General features: G+C 36.3%; 5 protein-coding genes across 8 annotated transcripts; 2 read left to right on the forward strand and 3 right to left on the reverse strand.

Annotated features, from left to right (window-relative positions):
- Positions 1 to 105: 105 nt before the first annotated feature.
- On the reverse strand, positions 106 to 5376 carry LOC131627382 (biotin--protein ligase 2-like). Of its 2 annotated transcripts, XM_058898233.1 has the most exons (10): positions 5243 to 5376; positions 4866 to 5127; positions 4701 to 4762; positions 4456 to 4604; positions 3799 to 3919; positions 3474 to 3629; positions 1069 to 1114; positions 699 to 765; positions 492 to 568; positions 106 to 273 (listed from the first exon to the last, which is right to left on the reverse strand). In XM_058898233.1, exons 1-10 carry the CDS (start codon positions 5316 to 5318, stop codon positions 231 to 233), a joined length of 1059 nt encoding a protein of 352 aa, XP_058754216.1. In that variant the 5' UTR covers positions 5319 to 5376; the 3' UTR covers positions 106 to 230. The 2 variants fall into 2 exon arrangements, with proteins under 2 accessions (XP_058754216.1, XP_058754217.1); XM_058898234.1 differs by lacking the exons at positions 106 to 273; positions 492 to 568; positions 699 to 765; positions 1069 to 1114 and adding an exon at positions 1123 to 2833.
- Positions 5377 to 5490: 114 nt separating this feature from the next.
- On the forward strand, positions 5491 to 9662 carry LOC131627381 (histone-lysine N-methyltransferase ASHR1-like). The gene is made up of 14 exons (XM_058898232.1): positions 5491 to 5625; positions 5797 to 5930; positions 6032 to 6166; positions 6462 to 6516; positions 6626 to 6744; positions 6924 to 7012; positions 7101 to 7182; positions 7342 to 7446; positions 7565 to 7655; positions 7855 to 7974; positions 8155 to 8261; positions 8486 to 8555; positions 8654 to 8717; positions 8892 to 9662. Exons 1-14 carry the CDS (start codon positions 5526 to 5528, stop codon positions 9046 to 9048), a joined length of 1428 nt encoding a protein of 475 aa, XP_058754215.1. The 5' UTR covers positions 5491 to 5525; the 3' UTR covers positions 9049 to 9662.
- Positions 9663 to 9949: 287 nt separating this feature from the next.
- On the reverse strand, positions 9950 to 14682 carry LOC131627380 (serine/threonine-protein kinase MPS1-like). Of its 3 annotated transcripts, none has more exons than XM_058898231.1 (6): positions 14533 to 14682; positions 14298 to 14444; positions 12576 to 13498; positions 12161 to 12361; positions 11559 to 11720; positions 9950 to 10793 (listed from the first exon to the last, which is right to left on the reverse strand). In XM_058898231.1, exons 1-6 carry the CDS (start codon positions 14627 to 14629, stop codon positions 10221 to 10223), a joined length of 2103 nt encoding a protein of 700 aa, XP_058754214.1. In that variant the 5' UTR covers positions 14630 to 14682; the 3' UTR covers positions 9950 to 10220. The 3 variants fall into 3 exon arrangements, with proteins under 3 accessions (XP_058754214.1, XP_058754212.1, XP_058754213.1); XM_058898229.1 differs by having other exon boundaries at positions 12576 to 13567; XM_058898230.1 differs by having other exon boundaries at positions 12576 to 13567; positions 14298 to 14438; positions 14533 to 14679.
- A 592-nt stretch (positions 14683 to 15274) lies between these two features.
- LOC131627361 (protein MAIN-LIKE 1-like) lies at positions 15275 to 17042 on the forward strand. The gene is made up of 3 exons (XM_058898206.1): positions 15275 to 15456; positions 15534 to 16211; positions 16323 to 17042. The coding sequence occupies exons 1-3, from the start codon at positions 15301 to 15303 to the stop codon at positions 17040 to 17042; spliced, it is 1554 nt and encodes a 517-aa protein (XP_058754189.1). The 5' UTR covers positions 15275 to 15300.
- A 167-nt stretch (positions 17043 to 17209) lies between these two features.
- On the reverse strand, positions 17210 to 20075 carry LOC131627362 (PKS-NRPS hybrid synthetase cheA-like). The gene is made up of 5 exons (XM_058898207.1): positions 20012 to 20075; positions 19209 to 19852; positions 18607 to 19121; positions 17364 to 18528; positions 17210 to 17293 (listed from the first exon to the last, which is right to left on the reverse strand). Exons 1-5 carry the CDS (start codon positions 20073 to 20075, stop codon positions 17210 to 17212), a joined length of 2472 nt encoding a protein of 823 aa, XP_058754190.1.
- Between the last annotated feature and the right edge of the window lie 3859 nt (positions 20076 to 23934).

The raw sequence follows: 23934 nt of genomic DNA on the forward strand, positions 1-23934 counted from the left end.
ATTTATTTTGGTTGCAACTGCATGATTATACTATATGTTGCTTGACCAGACAAGGAAAGAGCTTGATAAGTTTGAATATACAACAGCTCTAAAATTCTAATCACAAAATAAAAATGAAACATTAGATTTATTTTTAAAAAAATGCTATAAAGCTAATCCTATAGTAATAAATTATAGAAAAGTACATAAGATATGTTGCCTCTTGTCACATGAGCAATGGAATCTTTCACTCACTCAAGCTTCCTTCTGACTAGTCCTTTGAGAAAGTCAAAGCTGTGAACATAGTAAAAAATTATCTTGAATTTTGTTTGATATATCATAATCATGTCATGCAATAATGCAATAATATAGTTTGAAATATTCAGCTGATTTATAAATGTAGCTATATGAGATGAGACAATGTCATTGTTTGTAATAACTATATGTTTGCCTCAATTTCAAAAGGCCAATTAAGTGCAATGTATTTTGCTCTAGAAATATTCTGTCATTACCTATTACCATCAGGGTGGAGCTCACACATTTGATTGTCATCACCGACGGCCAACAAGTATCCTGAGGACGTTAAACCCTACGAAGAAAAGCAATTATTGATATGATAAGTTTAATTAATTTCCTGTGATGATGACAAGTTGACAATCGAATTTCAACTATCGATAGAAACATTGAATGTGGCTGGAGACAATTTCCGTCGACCATACCTGAATAGTTACCACATGTTCAACGACTTTGTCCTCGTTCTTTTCTTGTACAATAACTCTTTGCCCACTGCATGATGTTTTGAATGTATAAGCAGAAGTATAGATAAACCATTCTACATGTATTAGTATAGTATGCAATAACAGGCTTTCTTTTTGTTTTTATAAATAAAATTACAAGTCGATAACTAGGATGATGAATACAACGTTATGTTTAAAACTCCAGTTTAACTGCTAACTAAAACAAATGAATATTGTGAAACTATGTTCGGTATATCCGAATAGTCTCCTTCGAGATTGAGGTGAACGTACAAGAATATAAGCATATTAAAAAGAGGAGAAACAGAGACATAATACTTGAAATTTAAGTTACCTGTGCAACCATGTCTTGTAATATAGTTCTTCTAGGGTTTGAAATCCTGTATTCAGCATAATCGGTTAAGTTACAAATTTTCTTAATATTATACACAATAAGGTAGAGTATACTGTGTGTGCCTCACAGCTAAGCAGAACAAAATATAGTAAGTTTAAGAAAAGTTGAAATTTGGGAACAACTCAACATAAGATTTTAACAAAAAACAGACCATTTTGGTTGTTCATTTCTTATTTTTGAGTAAATGTCAATTTCTGTCTACCAAAGGTATACAGCATCATATTAGTCATCTCTAAACCAGAAACTTTACAAGATGATAAAATAAAACAATTAGTTTAGGGAATAAATATTCTCATGTACAACTTTTATGTTTATATATTTCTATATAGATTAATGTAGTATCATAGTCTATCCATCGAGCCACCCACTCACTATTTATGCTCATCCACGCACCAAGCCCCAATAATGTTAGGTGTGAGGGGTATACTGAAAAACCCAAGTTCCCACTCATAAGAGATAAGGCCTGAAATGAGTTTATAAAGAGTGACATCTTTTACCTTAAAAGCCTTTTTTGTAAGAATTCAGTTAGACCCAATATAAAACTTAGTAGGAACTTATTTAATTTCAATAACAGAAACAAAATTTTCAAATGAATGACAAGATTATATGAAACTCTAACATGAGAGGATCCATCTTATTAGCTTTGTAGTTCTCGGGACCGATTCAATGTCACTTCACGAACCAATTTAAACATTTGATGACAACAATTGACATTGAATTTGATGTATTTATACATGTATGGCAAAGCCAAGGGGAAAGGTAAAACATCACATGAATCTGATCTTAGAAGTCGAGTGTGCGGTTTTTCTTTTTCTCCATCTTGGATATGAACTAAGGTACATGAAACATTTCCACTAGGCTCCTACCATTATTGTTCAGAACCCAAAAATATTGAAAGGAAAAATTGATAGAAAGAGCAAAATTATATTGAGTAAAGATTGAGAATAGGAGGGGAGATCTCAAAGGGTTTTCTTATGTATTTATCTGTTCACAACAACTATCAAATTCACATCATGATTCTCTCCACCCTACATTTCTCTCTACTTATTTTACCAACTAACAAATTCTCATAATGATTCTTTCCCCCCTACATTTCTCCCTATTCATTTTACTAACTAAGCCCTAAGAAAGTCTTAGCAAACTAACTGTTCTGCAATTCCTTCCAATTTTTCCTCAGGCTCAATGTACATATAAGGTCCAACATTAATTGCTGTACTGAGTGATCATCAATGTTTTTATGCCATTCTGCTATATGTTGCGACACTCTTTGTATACTCCATAAATTTTAACTTGGTCCATAAATCCAAATATAAGCTTGGGTGGCAGAATTTCCCATTTAAAATTGTCTGTTTTCAGAAGTCCAATGACTGAGACCAGTTTGCGTCTGGCCCATCATGTTTCTAGTTAGACTCCAAATGTCAATTCTTTCCCACTTGGCTTTTGGGATAGCTCCGGTGGCTCTACTTCATCCCTAGCTCTTGTCGTCTCCCAAATTTTGTTGCTATTTCGGAGCAACACAATAGCACAGATCTTAGCCCTCATCACTGAAACATCAACCACCATACGAGAACTTCAGTCGTTATGCTCCCCTTTCAGCATCTTCTGAAGATCAACAAAGTTCTCCCTCGAAAGAGGTTGCAATCTATGATTGCTAGTCCCTTTTAAGAACATCCTGAAATTCTCCCTTTCTTCCCCAACAAGATATCTGACAGGTCGGACCAATAGTTAGGATACAAGAGAAATTGATAGAAAGAAAAGAAAACCACAATGCTATTGAATGAATGATAGAGGAAAGGAGAGAGAAATTTCTTCTATTGGTTTCCAATTTATAAAAGATTTCTCCTTTCAGAACTACCAAATTCACATTTTCCCTCCATTTATTTAACAAACCAATCCCCTATAAGATTGGCTTGGTGGTTGGAGTGGAAAAGTTAAAGAGTGGGGTGATACGGAGGGAGATGGTTCGATCCCTACCCTCATCACAGTACTAACTATACTAACATTTATCACTCAAAAACAAAATTAACTGCTCTAACTTTCCTAACTACTTTTGCATCCTCTCCAAATGTACAATACATACTTAACCTTAACATTACTCTAAGTCTCACCCTCCAAGTCAATAGTAAAGGCCATTACAAGAAATAGCACAGCCATAAAACAGAGGAAAAGAATTCACCCTGGCAAAACGGGAAATAAAGGATAATAAAAAAATTGCATGGTAAATAACCAAACAATTTTCAATTATATACTGCACTAGTGCATCCTGTTCCCTGGGATAAATCTTTTTTTTCCCTTTCCGCAAAATATACATTTTGATCAATTTCATGAGATAATTAGCATACTACCTTGATTCGTAAATAGATCAAAAAACTTCTCAAATTTGTTAAAAAAGGCTGCCAGAACATCTTCTCTTTGAAATTGGTAAGCTCCCACAGACAATTCTCTTAGAACTGAATTCAAGGAAGTTGTTGGTTTTTCATTATTTACATTCAATCCTATCCCTGTAAAATCACAGCATTTATTATGAACTCACAAAAATGACACTAAAATAAATTAAATTCTCCGTGGTGAACAGGATTTAATATTTAAAGTTTAGTTGGTATAGTGCATGGGATGGAAATGTCATTGGTCATCATTGAAAATATTTGCTACCCAAGAATACCTTATTACCTGCACTGATATTGAACTTCTTTGATTTATATGTTGAGGTGCAAAGAATGCCTCCAACTTTAAATCCATTTAAGTATAGATCATTTGGCCACTTGATTTTGACATCAATGCACGGTAATCCCTGGAAAGAAAAGTGCTAAAATAAATGTACAGGAGGAACTCAACTGGAAAATAAAATACTGTGACAAATCATGGAAGTTGCACAAAGTAGACATTTGTTATTTAACAAAATTAAAATAACAAAAACCAAATATCTTCATGCGCCTTCTTCTACCTTTGGTCCTTTCAGAAATTTTGCTGACATTTGTTCTTTATGCTTACCGGGTTTATACACACATTGTGAATATCTTGGCTGTTTAGAAGCTAGTCCGATCAACCAAGTTTTCATTCTAGTAGATCAAAGATGAATTACTCACAAATAACAATATTCTTAATACTACATAAAACTTCACAGTTTTTTTTCCGTAATCACATGAAGAACCATTACTTTTACCAGAATATTTAACTTCAGTTTGTTTATTTATTCAATAACTAACTCATGCACAACTATATTGCTTGAAAGCATACAGATTACAGACTTAAGTGTTAAACTTAATACTACTTTCCCTAATCAAACTCACCGTAGAGAAAGACAGTACTTTAAAACCAAGCACTTACATTTTTGTCACAGATATCCTTGATCGCCTCCGTGATAGCCAGGGAAACCACATACTGAACTAAAGGAACGACCCGTCCATCCTCCATTTGCAGAGTAAAAGAAAACATGAGGCAACCTAATGGAGACTCCCAAACATTCTTCGACCGACCTGAGAGTTTAAGCTCTCAGAGCAACTTTAAAATAAACTAAAACGCAAGTTAAACGGAACAGAATCACGGTAATAATACTAAACGTCCAATCAAACCTCGTCCTTTGTTCTGAATATCAGCAACACACACCGTCCCAATCGGAAGCTCACAAAAATTACTGCAAAAAATAACACAAAATTCAGAACAATAAGATCTTAAACATACCAAAGGATAATAGTCTTAAACACAAAGCACGGAAAAGGAACAAGCGTAAAACATACTGTGACACAACATCATGCGTTGAAGATAACATTGGAGACCATATGAGAAACCTGCCAAACTGATTGGTGGAAAGAGAATTCACATAGGAACTAAATTTGAAGGAGTGTTGTTGCACAACAGTTTTATTGAATTCTGAATGCAAAACAATGGATAATTCTCCCTTATCAGGAAGCTTGAGAGTGTTATTGGTCTTAATGGCTATAGCAGTTTCATTCTCTGCGAGTGATTTTCCACATAGAACCAGCAAACTGTAGTCTAGAGCTGATAAAAAACGGAACAACAAATATTTCAATTTCAAAATTCAAACTTTACTCAAAAAATTGTTCAATAACCATGAATGTAATTCGGTACTGAAAATAACGGTTTATGATCTAACCTGAGGATGCCATGAAAATCCTTCTTGTGGTGGCGAATAACAACGAAGCTGTTGATGCAGGGTTCTGTAACACCATCAACTGTTCAGTGTCATCACAGTAGAGAGAGAAAGCGAAGAAGAAAATCGGGGCGGATAACCCGAGGCGGTTTTATTTCGTTGACGGGTTCGGGTTTGACCCTATCTGTAACTATCGGGTCGGATCTAGAATTTTCAATCCTGTTCACTATCAATATCACTAGTAAAGTGAAGTGAACGCGAACAGAGCAAAAGGTGAAAACCGAAAATGGAGGAATTGCATAAAGCCCTAAAGGATTGTGATTTAACCGTTTCCACCGTTCATGGAAAGGGTCGTTCTCTCTTCACTACTAGGGATTTCTACCCAGGTATCTCTCTCTAACTAGTTTTCACTTGTGATTACATTCAATTTATTATGGGGTGGTGTTGACGTGTTTGTGTCCGTGCTTCATTGGTATTTTGTAAATGAAATGCCTGAGAAATGATGTAAACAGCGTTAAAATGTGTTTTCCCTATTTGATATTTATGCTGCATTGCAGGAGAAGTGATTATTAGTCAAGAGCCTTATGTTTGTGTATCAACTCACAAAAGGTGTGATGGTTGTTTCAGAACAACTAACCTTAGCAAGTGTTCACGTTGTCAAGTTGTTTGGTATTGTGGAACACCATGTCAGGTCATGCATATACTTTATATCATGAATCATGATGTTATGAATGTTGGAACAACAATAATATTGATATGGCATGTTGTTGTGGTTCTTTTGATGATATTCAGAAATCGGAGTGGAGGTTGCATCGTCTTGAATGTGAAGCTCTTTCAAGGCTAGATGACCGCAAGAGAAAATCTGTTACACCGTCGATACGGTTGATGCTCAAACTTTATCTTCGAAGGAAGTTGCAAGATGAGAAGGTAAAATGTGAAGAAAGTTTAGTTTTGTGTAATGCATTGGTGCTTTTTGAGTTGAACTGTTTTTTTACACTGTAAATTTTACTTACTTTTCTAGTAGTATGAATATACGATTTATGCCTGTAAATTCAATGCAAACGTCTATCAATGTGGGAAGGAACCATCAATGTAAACACTGAAAATCAATATTTGCATTCGTTTGGCTTCATAAAGTTGCGATTGAGGGCTTACAACCTTTGATGATTAATATGAATATAGAACAGTCATGAAAGAGTTTTAATGTTCATTTTATTTCCAGATCATTCCAAGCACTGCTATGGACAACTACAAGCTAGTGGAGGCCTTAGTGGCTCGTATCCTTTTTACTAGTTTTTTCTTAAGTGTTAGTGCAATGAACATAGATTCTTCTGTTTTCCAACATGTTGATCATGATTGTTCTTTTTAACACTTGCTTCCGCAAAGACATGTCTGACATTACAGAGGAGCAGCTGGTGTTGTATGCACAGATGGCTAATCTTGTACACTTAATACTACAATGGCCTGAAATCAATATTAAAGAGATCGCAGAAATTTTTTCCAAGGTTTTATGCTTCAAAACTGAAATTAGTTGATATGATTCCAATCAATTATTCTATCACACAGCGCTTTCTACATTTTCTTTTTGAGGATTTACACATATTGGTTTTAGATACGGTCATGTTTATGTGGATTTGACTCTCTAATGAAGCCTCTCTAAAGTAAGATCTTTCTGTTCCTGTAGTTTGCATGTAATGCACATACCATTTGTGACAGTGAATTGAGACCTTTGGGAACTGGATTGTACCCTGTTGTTTCAATTATCAATCACAGGTAACCATTTAATTTATTTTTTGTTCCGAAAATGATATCTTATTATACTATTTCGTTTTATTCTTCTAATCACGGTTTTACCATATAGCTGCTTGCCCAATTCAGTTTTGGTTTTTGAGGGAAGGATGGCATCGGTACGTGCTTTGCAGCACTTACCCAAGGGGACTGAGGTATGTGTTACTTTTCTTCTTGCCTAATCTCATACCCAATAAGTAATGATTGTTGTCTCTTGTCAATTTGAAATTATTTAGAAGATAAAGTGTTGCATTACATCTTTATTTTTGGTCCACATAAAGTTCAATACTTGTTATTTTCTGTATTTTTTTAAGGTTTTGATAAGTTATATAGAGACAGCGGGAAGCACTGTGACTCGACAGAAGGCTCTCAAAGAGCAGTACCTATTCACTTGTGTTTGTCCTCTCTGCTCTAAAGTGGTACTTGCTATATCACTTAATCTGGGATATTTTCTTTTTGGCTTCACATCATGGTACTTGCTGTTTCAGTAAAATTGTCATGCTTTCATTGGCTAATTCAGTTAAGTTAGTTTTGAAGGGTCAGTACGATGATGTTCGAAAAAATGCAATTCTAGAAGGATACAGATGCAAAAATGAAACATGTGATGGTTTCTTGCTTCGTACAACTGGTATGTCACCGCCTATGGCTCCATTAACTGTCAAGTAGCAGAAAAGTAACAGTATAATCGTTTAAATTGATTTTGTAGTCTAATGACATTCTCCGCCTATTGCTCCATACAACTGGTTATTGATTTTGTAGTCTAATGACATCCTCTGGTTCACCCCGTGTTACTGACCTTTGTTTTTTTTTATCTGTTTAAATTAAAGACGGAAAAGCATTCCAATGCCAAGAATGTGGATTAATTAGGGACAAGGAAGAAATAAAGAAAATTGCAACTGAAATAAAATCGCTATCAGAAGAAGCTTCTAAGCCTTCTTCTAATGCCGGTATCCTTAAACATTTCTGACTAGAACTAGTAACTGCAATTGCTGTCACCTGAACTATTTTTATTTTGCATTTGCATCCAATCTTTTTTCTTTCTTACCCTTTATCGAAACCTTGATCCATGTACGAAGGAAATTACCGTCAGTTTATGCCCTTGAAATTAAATCCTTGACTATATGTAGATTATCAAGAAGCTATATCTATATATAAAATGATTGAGAAACTGCAAACAAAATTATATCATCCTTTCTCAATCAATTTGATGCAAACACGAGAGACGATTTTGAAGGTAAGCTCGTCCTTGTAGTTCTCTATCTACAATTGTTACTATTCCGTTACTAATTATTAATATATATTGCTTGATGATACCAAGTACAACCTTTTACACACATGTTTTAACTTAGTAGTCAACTACTGTGAAGAGGTGTATATAACCCATTAATGCAGTAATTGATATTTTAACTGTGAATTAGTGAATCTTAAGACCTTAAGACCTGACGTTGTCATCTGCAGTCATTAATGAAGCTGGAACATTGGAGAGAAGCTTTAGCATATTGCAAACTGACCATACCAATCTATCAAAGTATGTCATTTGAAACTTCTATCCTCAATAATTGACACAATTATAAGCTTCCTTAACACTGATTTTATTAGTAGTTTAAGTCGTTACTTTCGTTGCAGGAGTATATCCAGCTGTTCACCCTCTGCTTGGCTTGCAATATTATACTTGTGGAAAACTTGAATGGTCAGTATCTGTCAACTGAAATTCGTACACATTCAGTGTGAATATTAAATTTAAATTTTTCTACCAATGAAGCATATATGAGGATGTTAAATATCATGTTTCTCTCTCCTGCATAGTACATTTGTGCATGTCTGTTTATATACATATTGTTTGAGTTTAATGGTCTTGATATAGGTATCTTGAAGACACAGAGGAAGCTGTTATTTCATTGACTAAGGCCCTGGATATACTAAGGATCACCCATGGTACAAATACTCCATTTGTTAAGGAACTTTTGATGATGTTGGAGGAAGCCCGTGCAGAATTAACTTACAAATCGTCTTCCAAGTAGGAGTAGAATGACAAGTTAATGAGACTAATATTGCAGCTGATGTACAAGCAAAGCAAGTCACTGGAGCTTGATCGCTGAAAATTATTATTAAAGACTGCACTTGTTAACTAATGAAATTTGCTCAGTCAGTCACATGAAATTCATTATGGTACATTATGAAATGGAGTGGTTGTCGTAGAGACCCAGTTTGCGTTATGCCTTTTTTGCTGGGTCCTTTTGTACTTTAATATACCCTTTCTCAGTCTGTCTGAAGGTTATATAATAACTGTTACTTTCTTTTTCTTAACAAGTTTAACTTTCCAGTAAATGTTAAAACGAAAGGAAAAGAGGCTATCCATTTGAGAGTAGTTCTTTTTTTACCTATCTTATTGAAAGGGCTAATCACAATTTCAAACTTTTTTAGGATGCAGTGAAACACACCAAACTCTTCTGATAGTTGAAAATTGAAATAGACTTCTAAAGTATATATATCACGTCTGTATTTATGACATTTGTTAATAGTCAATAATTAATAGGAACTGTTTTGTAAAATTGTCACACATTTAAACAAGTACTTTGAAAAGAGAGTATAATGTAATCTCGGGTTGAAAATAATACTATGATAAAATTTATGTATAAGTAGAAAAGTTATAAGATTGTTAAAAACAAAGTGTTATTTTTAATTGAGTTATATTGTGTAGGTAAAATTCAAAAAGGGAGTAATAATGTCTGAGCAATTAATAACATCATAAAATCTTGAGCAACTAATCGAGATAGAATTAAAAGATATATGGGACTTAATTCCTTTATGATCTTTTGTCTTCATTTTTGGTTAAGAAAACAAGAGGACATGAGTAAAGTTTATTATGAATCAATGACCCGTTCAGATTTGTGAAAACAAGAGGACTCAATCTCACAAACATAAAAAATAAAAAATAAATAAATATACCTCTCTTTAGCTCGACTGAATTAGTGATTTACACAATCCTTTTTTCAAAACTATATTTAAAGATATACACCATCAAGATGCGTAATTTGATTTTTCAAATAGTTATTAAAACTAGTGTTTTTTTTTCCTGCATTAACATAGACATGTACTATATTGATTCACTAGCTACACACTAACCTACTCTAAACAATGGGAACACATATTGAACTAAAAAGCCCAAAAAAATGGATTAGCCAGCCATCAGCTACGGAATATCAGTACCCATCAAACGCTCCCGCAGCTGAATACAGAGTTCAGACAGTTTGGACAACAGTGTTCTTTGTTGTTCTCTTGAGTTTAGTGAGTGATTCACTGACTCAAGTGGATCAACCAGTATACGTTGGAGTTGATGACAAAGTTGGGATGCTTCAGGGTCATATGCACAAGGTTCAGCAACAAGTTGTACAAATTTACAGCTATGGTCTTGGGACAAAGATGGATGAGGTAGTACATGAGGTGCAAGAAAAGGATGTTGGAGTAACTGAGGAATTCTCCACCTTTGGTTGCGATCCCATGCTAAACACCTCTTCATGAGATCCACTAACCATGGATTTGAAAGTGGTTCATAGGTGATTTCATGTTTGGGATCTGTAATAACTTTAAATTTGGCCCAAAATGTCTTGTATTCTGAAAAAGGGGTTCTCCCATATACCATTTGGTAGAGGATGCACCCCAAAGACCAGATATCTGATGGCCGACCACACTTGATGATGTTTCCGTTCGCATCAGTCTCATTACACATAAATGCTTCTGGAGACATGTAACTCAGAGTACCCACCTACACTTTGAAAAATAATTTGGTGAAAAATTAACACTTAAGTCAGTTTGACAGTTCATGAAAATTGGGATGAAAAGTTCAAAGATGAGTTTTTCATACAACTACAAAGAAATAAGAAATCATATTCTTAAAATAAGTCTGTAAGGAAAACTAAAGAAATTATCATAATAGAGTTGTGCTAAATGCATTGCTCGACCTATGTAATTGTTCAGGACTCAAAAATTTTCAAGCATTTAGCATATCAGTTTAAGAGTACTATTGACTCGGGCCAGTATTAATCCAGATGGAGTGAAAGTGGCACTAAAGTTCTTGCAGCAAATCACCCTATTCGGTTAAAAAAAAGGAGTGGTGTTTTATCTATTATGTCCTATTCAATACAGAAGAATGATGATTAAAGAATTGACACAAAAACTGCTTTTAAATAACTCTAGGGAAAATTAGTCATCTCCCTTGAGGTCGAGGAAATAGAAATTATCTGACTTGTAAATTTTTATAAAGCTGAACAAACCATATATTCAAAGGGAGGTTTGCTAAAATAAAACTTAACCATCCTCACCAGATCCACTTATTACAGTTCATACATCACTAATAAGCAATTAGGCACCACAGTTAACAATGTGAGAAAAACTTCAGTAAGACATTGCTTTAAATCCATATCCATATTATGAAAAAAAACAAGAAAGCACGGGTAAAACACAGCACACAACCACAATGTAAGGGAACACAAGAGTCAAAAGGATTGGAGAGGTGTAAAATAAACAACACCTGTGATTCCCGTTGGATATTAGTAGTATCGCTCATTATTGCTTTGGCGATACCGAAATCAATTAATTTTAGGGAACCTTTGACGAGGAGGAAGTTAGCAGGCTTCAAGTCAGAGTGCACAATACGTTCCTCGTGAATTGTATTGACAGCTTGAAGAATTTGCTGCAAAAGACGTCAATAAAACAGTCTAAGCTAATTTAAACTGGCAGAAAAAAACAAGGAAAATACAATCGTTCTTAACCAAGGAAAATACAGCAGTTCATAATATAAGGATAAAAATGGCAACATGCATGAAATAATATCATATCATATTGATTATTATGAACAAAATAGTATGTGAATGAGATTTAAATAAAACAAGCAAAAATAAATAATTAAAATTAAAATAAAACTACATTTCTAATGCTATGTGAAGCTTGAAGAACCGAATAAACATCAAGAACACATAAAAGTAGGCATGGAAGTGTTATTTGCATTATTTTGAATAAGTCAAATGTTAGAACTTTTAATGATCAAACGAGGCAAAACTAGTTATCCAACATGAAATGAAGGTTAGAGAGAACATAATATTTTCAAAGCTACATGTTTGTAGATTTTGAAACCTGCCAATAAAATCGGAGCCAATTTTCATCTATGATCTCGTTTGATTCACCCAGCTTCTTCCACTGCTGTGACAACATGTGAGCTAAATCAATTTCACCGTATTCAAGAACCATGTATATATATCCATCATCTTTGACCCGACCATCCTTAATACAAAGAGAGCCTTTCATAACTTCTTCGAGCAAAGCCTTGTCAGTCACCTAATTAATGCAATGAGTTAAAATAAGATTCGCTGGAACATATAAAAAAATAACAATACAAACACACAACACAAACAAGTGAAAATCAACCCAGGATATTTGCTTTTATGTTTTGTATTATCAAATGTTAAAAAAAGAGAGATGTGAAGCAAAAGTAACTAGAATAAACACTTCCAAGTATAACATGAAATAGACCAGTTGTTGAGGACTGTACCTCATAATCTATAAGCTGTATAATATTGTCCTTTCCTTTCAGCCTATTAAGATACTCAATCTCTTGACAAAATCCATATGCAGTAGCATAATCACGACCCCTGAGTTTGATCTTCTTAAGTGCAAATATATTACAATCTGATGAAATAACCTTGTGAACCTCACTACTTCCTCCACTTCCTATCTTGCCAAGACGCTGATAAAGCTTGCCATTGACCTTGAAAAATAAATCTGGGTCATAAGTCCTTTTCTTAGCGACTGAGGAACCTTTACTACTTGCAGCCTTCTCTCGTTTTTCTAACTTAGAATATTCAGACTTCACGTCCAAAGACGATGTTTTAGGCACCAGTGCCTGAGACTGTACGCTGATAACATCTGCAGGCTCTTTCCCTTTGATCAATTTGTCACCATCAGAAGAAGCATATTTTGAATTGTGAGTTTCTTTTAACATGCAATCTGGTTGTTCCTTAGATTGGTCACTCCCTCTAATTGCTAACTCAGAGTCGACACAAGAATCAAATGTTTGCACCACAGTTGCAGCCTTATCAACTGATAATTTATTCGCTTTAGTGTCTATATTTGCTGGTTCCATAACTCTTTCAGCTTTTCCCAAAGGATCGGCCGCTACGTTAGGGCCACTTTCCAAATGCAAACGGGTCGTTGAATTCATCATAGGAGCTGAAGTTGAATTGACAGAGGTAGTTGTGGCACATGAAGGTCCAACCACCGAAGACTGTGTTGCTGGCTGACTAAGAAAGTTTCTGAACTGATGCAAATTATCCCGTGTAACCGTACCTCTCCTCGGCAACATGGAGCAACTTACTCCTCCATCAGGTTCAGCCTTCTGAATTTTAGGTTGCTCAGAATCATCATTGGTGTATCCACTTGAACCTTCATGTTGGTTGCCTTCAACATATTCCATATCTGTGAATCCAAGTGAACTCATATAAGAAGACAAACTCTCCAACTCACTGGCCTTTTCATCATTGGCCCCTGCATTGTTAAAAACATATTTGGAATATGCACACGAGCACAAGCAAGACACAGCAAACAAGAAAGAAAAAAAAAATATAGATAAAAATACAACAACAACCAAGCCTAACCCCACTAAGTGGAATCGACTACATGGATCAACTTTCACTGTAATGTTCTACCTAGAACTATGTTTCTATCCAAATCGTTAATCTCGAGATCTTTCTCAATAACCTCCTTTTAAAGTCTTTCTAGGTCTTCCTCTTTCTCTAGTTGTTTGACTACTCTCCACCTAACTTACTCTACTTACCACAGAATCTACAGATCTTCTCTCTACATGTTCAAGCCATTTAAATCTAGTTTCCACCATCTTTTCTACTATAGGTGCTACCCCAACACTGTCTAATTTCATTTCTAATCCTATTCTATCTTGTCTTTCCACACATTCAACGCAACATCCTCATCTCTGCTACACTTATTTTATTCTCGTGTGGATTCTTAACCGATCAACATTATGTCTCACAACATCGCATGTCTCACGGCAGTCCAGTAAAGTTTTCCCTTCGGCTTGAGTGATACCTTTGCATCACATAAAGCACCTGAATTCCTTCACCATTTCAGTCACTCAGCTTTGAATCTTTCTATTTTATATTACATATCCAAGATATAACCATATGTTTCTAAAGCTCGTCTCCAACCTCTCATTTAAATCCTCATTTGACTCTCCAAGTAAATAAAAGTAAAAATTTACCTTGAGCAACTTTGCTGTGAACATTTGCATCTTGAGAAGGGTTACCAACAGTGCTAGCTTCAGAATCGTTGTTTCTTTGTGTGAGTGAATCCTGTGGTTTAACAAGAATAGTGCGTCTTGGCCTAATGATATTGGATTGCCCTGTAGCTAATAAATTGAAGTAGAAACGGTTAGTGAAAACCCTAGCTAACTCCAATTTGGGGGGAAAAGGGAAATGAGAGATGAAAGGGAATACCGATAGGACGGTGGCGCTTCAGGGCGGCCTGAAAGTTGCGGACGAAGCTCGGGGAAGAAGAATCTGGCTTGATCGGAAGGTTAGACTTCCCATCCATGGAACAAGCTCCACCGCATTTCCAATTTCAATTTCAATTTCAGTTTACCTCCATTTTTCTCTTGGGCTTGCTTTACCGATATTTTTGAACATGGGCTTTGTTTCTTTTGGGCTATTTACTGATTCTGGAATTTGAAAATTATACCTTGTACCCCTGCTTTTATCCCAATACCCCTACCAAAAAAAATTTCGGACAAAATTACCCCTGTATAAATAGTGAAAATTACCAAAATTTTCACTTTTTCACTCATTTTCACTCATTTTCACGCTGCAGTAAGAGGGAATTTTTTAGCCCAAAAACCGGATAACCCAGCCTCCAGATTTCCGGTTCATCAGACTTAGAGAAGTAAGTTTTTTTTTTAAAATATCTCAACCGGATAACCCAGCTATGGGATTTCCGGTTTTGTTTGTTTTCTATTTTACATAGCCGGATAACCCATTGATGGGGTTTCCGGTTCATTTGCACATAGCCGGATAACCCAACAAGGGGATTTCCGGTTCTTATGGGCCTTAGCCGGATAACCCAGTCTTTGGGTATCCGGTTCATAGTTTTTTTTTTGTTTTTCTTTTTTGTTTTTTTTTGTTTTTTTTTTAATATCATTTTATTTAATTGTTAACTATTTTATTTTTTGTTTTTTAGTGGTTCGAAGAAGAGGAGGTGCGATCGACGGAATGCGTCAAAGAGGACGACAACGTCGAGAGGCTGATGGCGAGGGAGCTGCTCCTGAGGTTGATCCGCAGCATCCGGCATTTCCCGGAGGACCTACGGATACATCATTATTGGTTAGATATCAGAGGCACGTTGCATATCATTTATGGTTGGGCGAGGTACGTAAATATTTTCTTAAATGTTTTTTTAAATTACATGTACTTATATATTAACATATATTACAAATTATTTTCAGGAGAGACGACCAAAGCCGACCTTAAAGGTTGCTGCGCATGGCAGCAAATTAATAGGATGGGTTCCGGCAATGCTCCCAAGGCAGATGGAAAATTGGTTAGTTGCATCTGGCCTTTCATCTTTGCAGCATACTAGTTTGTCGAGGGTAGATACGCATCTATTATCTGCTTTTGTTGAGAGATGGCATCCTGAAACATCGTCATTTCATATGCCGTTCGGCGAGATGACCATCACGCTAGACGATGTTTCTTGTCTTCTTCATGTACCGATTAGGGGCCAGCTGTTTGACCCCGATGTTGTTGTCACCGATTATGATGCCATCCATCTAGCTGTTGAGTTGTTTGGTGTTTCACTGAGTGATGCAACTGAGGAGGCTTCTGCTGTAAGGGGTCCTTACTATAAATTAGATTGGTTGAAGCAAGTTTTTGAGCAACAAAGAGCTGCGGATAACTTTACAGGCGCTATGAGAGCATACATGATGTTGCTATTAGGTTGTACCATTCTTGCCGACAAGACGTTTACTCTTGTCGAGGCAAAATATCTTCCACTTTTGAGAGATTTGGATAATTGTGGAAGCTATTGCTGGGGGGCAGCTGCACTGGTTACTCTGTATAGATACTTAGGGGATGCCTCATTTTATTCATGCAAGCAGCTTGGCGGTTATGCCTCTCTTCTTCAGGTTTAAAATTTTACTTATTATTTAATTATACTTAATATCTAATATTTTAGTTTAATTTAGTTTATTATAATTTAGTTTAATTTATAATAGTAACTTTTACTTTTGTTTCAGTGTTGGATTCATGAGTACTTTCCAACTGTTGGAAAGAGAGGTACTTCTGGGTTATTTGGCATTGATAGTCCGATGGCTAGGGCGATGAAATGGGAATATAGGCAGGGGACGCAAAAAGTGGCTGACATCCGAGCTATGTTAGATCAGTTGACTCCTCACGATATTGCCTGGCGCCCTTTTGAGGATCATCGGGTGCACCGTCCTTTTGATGATATCTGTTTGTATCGGGGTGGTTTGAAGTGGTTTGGTACTGTAGTTCTATATTTACCTGACAGATGCTTGCGTCAGTTTGGATACAGACAGTACATACCGACTGCTCCTCCTAATGTAGACACACTTGATGTGGATGTTGAGTGGGCTACATATAGGCAGAGTGTGTTGCAGGTGACCCGATCCCACGATGATCCCCCAGCTGCGTTTGCCACCATACCATATGAGACAGACGATGATTATTTGGCGTGGTATTATACGGTGTCACATCCTATATTGAGAGAACCAAGAGGTGATCAGCCGATGGAGGTACCAGTGCCTGTCTATGACGAAGGACCGTCAGACCCGAGATTATCATATATATCTCATGAGCTTCATCATTACTTACAGCGTCATCAGGCTGTTCCTGAAGACGAACAGTTTCTGGAGATATTTAGAGCACTCAGACTTGCACAGGGCGGACCATTACCTAGGGAAGGTCCAATTACTTATGACCATGAGTCTGATTGATGTCACATTTTATGTTTATATTTATGTTTTAGTTTGAGACTTATGTATTGTTATGAGACTTGTAGACGTATGTGTTATTATAAGACTTGTAGTTTGAGATTAATTATTTATAATCCATTTGGCAACATATTAAAATCCAATAGTACTAATGTTGTAATATCATAAAATCAATCTAAGCTGACATGTTTTGTGCGATATTTCGTCCAATCAGTTGTGACAGGTGGCAACGGGAATCCTTCATTCATGTTTACCTGCACATAAAATAAATATCAGAAAAACACGAATAGGGATTGAATGTACGAAAAATGTGTTTCTAACTACCTGAACCCAATGATTTCCATTGACAAAGCCGATACAGTAAATGGATGCATTAGGTGAATGTGCACTCGTCATAGGAAAGTAACTCAAACTGAGGTGACCTAAAGAGACGAGAACAACATTATACCGATTAGCTATTACATAGCCCAACTCAGGTAACGTCATCCATTTATTTGGTGGTTGTTGACCTAATTTTTCTATCACCAACGATGATCTCACTGTTGGAAGGCGTTGACCAAATAAATCCTCATACAACTTGCTTCTAGGACCTATAATCTCTTTCTCCAAATCCCGACGAACCATTGACCATCCATCTGTGCCATAACCATGCAAAGATGCAATGGCTCTAAAACCACAATTTCCATCATCTCTTACATCAACAATGTCATCAATAAATGGTCTGATGTAATCTGGAAATTGTACAATGTATTTATCAAATTCTCTATTTTTTGAGGTTTGGGATAGTTGTGAATATAACCTCTTTGAAGATTTTTGAGAACTCATTTGTGATTGATCAACATACTCATATCCTGAAGGATCACGATAAACATCATATCCCACAGGTCTCTTCCCTTTTTTCTTAACCCCTCCTTTGGTTTTAATTTTTTCAGGCGGTGGACACATCTTTGTTGTAGTTGGATAAGCAATCTCACACACTCTGCTTTTTAATGCTCTTTTTCCGACAACATCTAATGACCTCCACATTTTCCAAATTTCATCGATTGCATTTGTCATGTCTATTTCTGATCCATCATCTGCATCTATATCTTGATTTCCTTCCATACTTAGTTTCCTCCAATGAATATGAATAGCCTCAATTGGTATCGCATCACCACTCAATGTATATCTCCCTAACTCACAAGCACATGGTAACCCATATACTTTTCTATGAGTACATCCGCACTTTTGCGTATCGGTACCCACCATGTCAATCCTCAACCACTCTTCAGCAATCTGCCTCAATGCAGCTCTTGATACTGAACCACGCAAATTTGAATAAAAAGGACTAGTATGTGCATGCTCAACTTCATAAAAACTCTTCTGAAATGAAGCTCTAATGTTTCCCACTTGTATCTTGATGTTGTCATTCATAGCCTCCCAACATTTGCATAAATCACCTAAGCTATTCTCTAACATTTGCTTAAGTTTCCAATGCGCAGACTCCACCCTTTAAATTAAAAAAAACAACTAATTATCTATAATATTAATATAAAGAAACAATGTCGATAAAATCGCATAAACATACCTATTTGTTGTTGTGTTGCCCAAATGTAACACTTGATTGATCCATGCTTCGACAAATCGATGTCTGTGCGGTGTCAACCACGTGTCATTCACATAATCAATAAAACCTTTGGAGTCAACACATGCATCCTCAAGTTGTTTCAACCGTTGATGGTACTCCAACTCATCACTAGCCTTTATCAGTTCAAACCACATTTTCTCCACTGTTTCTCGCATATCATCCACAACATGTTCCTTACACCTTGATTTCACGTTTTTGTTGATGTGAAATCGGCAAAGCAAATTAGCTGTCTTTGGGAATATTGTTTCAATGGCTTTCATTAAAGCAAGATCTCTATCAGTCAAGATTACTTGAGGACAATTATCCTGCTTGATAAACAACTGTTTCAACTTATCCATTACCCAACAAAAAGTCTCTGTCTGCTCAGATTCCATATAGGCAAATGCAACAGCAAATGTTAATTTAGTTGATGTCATACCAACTATTTCAAACAACGGTTGCCTGTACTTGTTTGTCTTGTATGTGCAGTCCATAATCAATACAATAGGAAACATATTCAACAACTTCACTGAATCTGGATGTGCCCAAAAAATATCTCTCACAACTTCTGACTCATCCTTTTTCCTACTCCAGTAAACATAACCTGATTCTTCAACCAACTTGAGCAATTGTTGCATTTCTGTTCTAGGACCCCTTATGTCTTTTTGTATCTTACTCTTATGTTTGTATATTTGCGTGATCCGAGTGACATTCTCCGGGTCACGCTCTTGCAATGACAATAATATGTGTCTTGGTGGAACATGGCGTTTTGACAAATCAACAATATGTTGCTTATCATCTGTATTTAGTCGACTTACGAAAGCATGACCTTCAAATCTATCAGGTAAGCCGTGGTTGTGTACTCCGCATTTTACATCTATCTTCCATCCAGAACCATCTTTCGACGGTGTTGACCTAATTTTGAAAGGACAACCACATCTCTTACTAGCACTTTGGGTTTCGCTATCTGTTTTTTTGTATTTTCCACCTCTATCACAACCAAATATTAATTTATCACTTCTTCCTCGCTTGCCTGTTTTTATATCTGAACGAGCTATTATAACTGTTACTTTATTCCTGATTCCAACGTCCTTAATCCAACTGATCGCCTCTTCTCTTGTAGCAAATTTTTGACCAGTTACAAAAACATCAGTTGTATCCACACATGTTTGAGCTACATCGCATTTCTTCAAAGGAGGATCCACACCTAAATATATATAATTAATTTAACTTAATATATAATTAAAAAAAATAAAAAGTTAAAATTAAAGTAATTTAAAAAAAAAGGAAAAAATTAAAAAAAAAACAAGAACCAGAATACCCACAAAGGGGATATCCGGTTGGGAAAACTTAAAATGTAACAAACCGGAATACCCATACATGGGATATCCGGTTGGGAAAATTGAAATAAAACAAACCGGAATACCCATCCCTGGGATATCCGGTTGATGAAGGTTTTAAAAAAACAAACCGGAAGACTTCATGTCTGGTTATCCGGTTCTGACGAGGTACCAATCTCCCTTTCTCCTCTTACCGTCCGTACAAACAGTAACAATGAAAAAAAAATCAAAAATTAAAAATTAAAAGTAAAAAAAGGATAAAATTGGAATTTTTAAAAAATTGTCGGGGTATTGGGATAAACGTAGGGGTACAGGGTATAATTTTCCTGGAATTTCTTTTGGAAATTTCTTAGGCAATTTTTTAAGGAAATTTCTTTTTAGACTCCCCTATGGGGAGAACCCCTACTGAAAATCCAAAATTACCCTTGTTTTGGAGATACATCTTTGAAGTATTTTTTTTCTTCATATTTTCTCAGAATTCGGAGATGCATCTCCGAAAACACCTATTTTGTGGTGTTTTCGGAGATGCATCTCCGAAAGCACTGAAAATTCAAAATAAACGTTTGATTTTAACTATCAGGTATTTTTTCGGAGATGCATCTCCGAAAAAATCTGTTCATATACAATTTTCCCTCCTTCACTATTTCATCATTTTCATCACAAACCCTCTCCAAAACCTCAATCACATTCTCAATCAATTTTTCGTCTCAAAATCAAGTTTCAAACGTTTGATCATACTAAAGGGAGCATAGAAAGCTACAATTTGAGGTAAACATCATTCATTTTATCTCCTATTCCACTACATTGTTGTTGATTTTGGAGACTGAACACTGCGTCAGTTCGGAAGTATATTTCCGAAATAAATCACCTAACAAATTTCGGAAATGTACTTCCGAAATAAGGTCTGGCAGAAATAAAAAAAAAAGTTTTAACAGCTTTAGTATATTTTTGCATATGTTAGGCATGGTGCATCCGGGCAACATTGTCGCCGATGACTTAGAAGTTCCGAAAGAGGTCAACGTTGATAAAGAGCCGGTTAACGATGTTAAAACCACGATCGTTGCGGTGGATGTTCGACAACAATTTACAAATGATATGAGCTTTGTTTGTCGTGAACATTTGCTTGATTGGGTTCGAAGTGAAGCTACTAAACTTGGATTTGGCATTGTCATATTAAGGTCCGGCAATGGAAGTAGTAGACGGAAAGCTTTTGTCGTGCTGAATTGCGAGAGGGGTGGGAAGTATGTACCAACAAACCGGGTGTTAAAACACAAAGACACAAGATCGAGAAAGTGTGAGTGTCCGTTTAAGTTGCGCGTGACTCGTAGGATTGATGATTTGTGGCGTTTTAGCGTCATTTGTGGAGTTCATAATCATGCCTTGGAAACCAAGCTACGCGGGCATCCAATTGCGTGTCGGTTGTCCCGCGAAGAGAAGAATGTTATTTCGGACTTATCGGCAATCAAAATGGCGCCCAGAAACATACTTGCCGATTTGATGCGAAAAAAAACGGATAGTGTTTCAAATATCAAGCAAGTATACAATGAACGACACAATCTTAAAGTCTTGAAAATGGGCAAGAGGTCGGAAATGCAATAACTTTTGAAACTTTTGGGTGATAACCAATACATTTCAAGCTACCGAACATGTGAGGACAAAGTTACGGTGCGTGACATATTTTGGACTCATCCCGAAAGTATCAAGTTGTTCAACACATTTCCAACCGTTCTTGTAATGGATTCGACGTACAAGACCAACAAGTATAGGCTTCCGCTTCTAGAATTGTCGGTGTGACCTCGACGGACAAGATATTTTTGGTTGGATTTGCTTTTTTGGAATGTGAGAAAGAAAATAACTTTACATGGTCTTTGGGAATATGTAAGTCTTTGTTGGTTGATCAAAAGACTATGCCAAGTGTCATTGTTACCGACCGAGATAATGCTTTGATGAATGCGGTCGATGCCGCCTTCCCGATATCGACCGCATTAATTTGTCGGTATCACAAAACGTGCAACGTGAGAAGTAAGCTCAAACCCGCGGTTGGCACGAAAGAAAGAAAGGATGACAACGGTAATATCATCAAAGTCGCCACGCACACCTCAGATCAAAAAACCTCCAATGATCTACATTGATGAGATGCCGTTTTTTATGCACAAATATATTGATAACATAGTTTATGTTGGCACCGACGGTAATTATGGGTATCGAGCCGTTGCCGGTTTGCTTGGAAGAGGAGAAGAAAATCACACTCTTATTCGAAGAGCACTTATTTTGGAGTTGAATTCACATAGGGACATCTACGGCCGAGTTTATGAGAATCAAGAAAACTTTCAAAATATTCATGATTCCCTTGTTCCATTATTAAGCGATCACGCCCCGGTTTCAAAGTGGATGTCATTTCCCGAAATAGGCCATCTTATAGCAAGTGCGTACGATCGTGTGTGTGTCGATTTGACAAGATTTGGATTATGTGAGACATTTTTTCCGCTTCATAGTCGCCCGCCTTTGGACAGGTCTAGCCGTATCATCTGTATCGGGTATCTAAGATTGCGCCACTTTGTGCAAGTTTTTTTGAAACGGGGGTGTCCTATACCGCCTACTTCTTGTCAATGGATGGCACATCATACAAATGAGGCGGAGGATTGACCGGATCCTTTTGTTGAAAGAATGGCGGAGTTTGAAGAAATGATGAAGCAAGAGCGTAAGGAAAATAGAGAGCGGTCGAAGAAGTTACCGATTTTAGAACTAAGCGGTGAGGATTGGTTCGGCGCATTTTAGTTTTTACCGGATCCTTTTTCTTTGTAATGACCGGATGTGTGTCTTTTTTTGTATGTATTGTCGTTTAGAATGTAAAATCAAACCGATTCAATACATATATAATATACCTATATTTAATGTTGTCATTGTTTATATTATGCTTATGCTTGGTTGAATATGTGGTTAATTGTCAAAACAGACTGCACAACCCAAAACTCGAATTTCAGTTCTGTTTCTGCTAACTTCGGAAGTATATTTCCGAAATTTGAAAGATTTTGGGCTGTTTTTGGATGTACACTTCCGAAACATCCACTGAAAGCAAGATAAGGTTTGTTGGGTCATTATTACTCCAATAAGTATATAAATACTACACCAATTCTTTTCATCAAACATCAAGCCATAAAACAACAATGACACAAACCTACCCCCACCTTGCGTTTGTCTACTCGATTGCCATTCCAATTTCGCTTCTCGCGCGACACTCCGTTCGCGGAATTGATAACGTCGCTCAACACTCTCTTGCAATACCTGGAAAATCGGAAGGTTGTCAAGCTTGAGTACCGCTCGCCTTCGCTTAATGACGAGGGAGACATTCAGTTCACCCCATTTGAAGTCAAGAACGACAAAGATTTAGAGGTTTTGTGGACAACTTATGACCGATTTTCTTCTAAGGGTCCGATCGAGTTGGATGCGAAACTTCAAAGATCAGGAGCCGACATTATCAAAATGTTGACTCATCCTCACCTACCCATGATTAACAATATGTAACTTTAATTTTATGTTATGTGATTTTTGTAATTTCCATGCTTTATAATAAATCGAAGCGTTGTTGTTTGTTTCATGATTTCTGTATCAGACATTCGGATGTACATCTCCGAAATCACCTTTTTTTTAAAAAAGTGTTTTCGAAAGTGCATATTCGAAACCACATTTTTTTTCATAAAAAGGTGACTTCGGATATGCATTTCCGAAATATAGGGGAATTCTGGGAAATTCGCCGGCGGGTGACCAAAAAGGATAGTCTATAAAGAAATTCTCATTTTTTAATCCACCCTTGATACTTTTAGGCATCTAGCACAATTCCATTTATGCCTCCTGCTTCCGGAGATACATATTTGGACGCATCTTTTTTGGCTATATTTGGTTTTTTTTTGGAGCTGCATATGCGGAAGTATTTTAAACTCGTAAACAT

This window comes from Vicia villosa, unplaced genomic scaffold (genome assembly GCF_029867415.1).
Source record: "Vicia villosa cultivar HV-30 ecotype Madison, WI unplaced genomic scaffold, Vvil1.0 ctg.000359F_1_1, whole genome shotgun sequence".
Classification (NCBI taxonomy): domain Eukaryota; kingdom Viridiplantae; phylum Streptophyta; class Magnoliopsida; order Fabales; family Fabaceae; genus Vicia; species Vicia villosa.

What these genes read in the sequence shown, in the direction of transcription:
- LOC131627382 (XM_058898233.1), bottom strand. Translation starts at nt 5,318, where the DNA reads ATGGTGTTACAGAACCCTGCATCAACAGCTTCGTTGTTATTCGCCACC. An exon ending in GATTTTCATGGCATCCTCAG is followed by an intron (nt 5,128 to 5,242) that starts GTTAGATCATAA and finishes GTTTTTTATCAG; the next exon opens with CTCTAGACTACAGTTTGCTG. An exon ending in ACGCATGATGTTGTGTCACA is followed by an intron (nt 4,763 to 4,865) that starts GTATGTTTTACG and finishes TATTTTTTGCAG; the next exon opens with TAATTTTTGTGAGCTTCCGA.
- LOC131627381 (XM_058898232.1), top strand. Translation starts at nt 5,526, where the DNA reads ATGGAGGAATTGCATAAAGCCCTAAAGGATTGTGATTTAACCGTTTCC. An exon ending in CACGAGAGACGATTTTGAAG is followed by an intron (nt 8,262 to 8,485) that starts GTAAGCTCGTCC and finishes TGTCATCTGCAG; the next exon opens with TCATTAATGAAGCTGGAACA. An exon ending in GACCATACCAATCTATCAAA is followed by an intron (nt 8,556 to 8,653) that starts GTATGTCATTTG and finishes CTTTCGTTGCAG; the next exon opens with GAGTATATCCAGCTGTTCAC.
- LOC131627380 (XM_058898229.1), bottom strand. Translation starts at nt 14,629, where the DNA reads ATGGATGGGAAGTCTAACCTTCCGATCAAGCCAGATTCTTCTTCCCCG. An exon ending in GAAGCGCCACCGTCCTATCG is followed by an intron (nt 14,445 to 14,532) that starts GTATTCCCTTTC and finishes TCAATTTATTAG; the next exon opens with CTACAGGGCAATCCAATATC. An exon ending in GGCTCCGATTTTATTGGCAG is followed by an intron (nt 11,721 to 12,160) that starts GTTTCAAAATCT and finishes CGTCTTTTGCAG; the next exon opens with CAAATTCTTCAAGCTGTCAA.
- LOC131627361 (XM_058898206.1), top strand. Translation starts at nt 15,301, where the DNA reads ATGCGTCAAAGAGGACGACAACGTCGAGAGGCTGATGGCGAGGGAGCT. An exon ending in ATCATTTATGGTTGGGCGAG is followed by an intron (nt 15,457 to 15,533) that starts GTACGTAAATAT and finishes AATTATTTTCAG; the next exon opens with GAGAGACGACCAAAGCCGAC. An exon ending in GTTATGCCTCTCTTCTTCAG is followed by an intron (nt 16,212 to 16,322) that starts GTTTAAAATTTT and finishes CTTTTGTTTCAG; the next exon opens with TGTTGGATTCATGAGTACTT.
- LOC131627362 (XM_058898207.1), bottom strand. Translation starts at nt 20,075, where the DNA reads ATGGGTATTCCGGTTTGTTTTATTTCAATTTTCCCAACCGGATATCCC. An exon ending in TCCCATGTATGGGTATTCCG is followed by an intron (nt 19,853 to 20,011) that starts GTTTGTTACATT and finishes ATATATATTTAG; the next exon opens with GTGTGGATCCTCCTTTGAAG. An exon ending in GGCAACACAACAACAAATAG is followed by an intron (nt 18,529 to 18,606) that starts GTATGTTTATGC and finishes TTTAATTTAAAG; the next exon opens with GGTGGAGTCTGCGCATTGGA.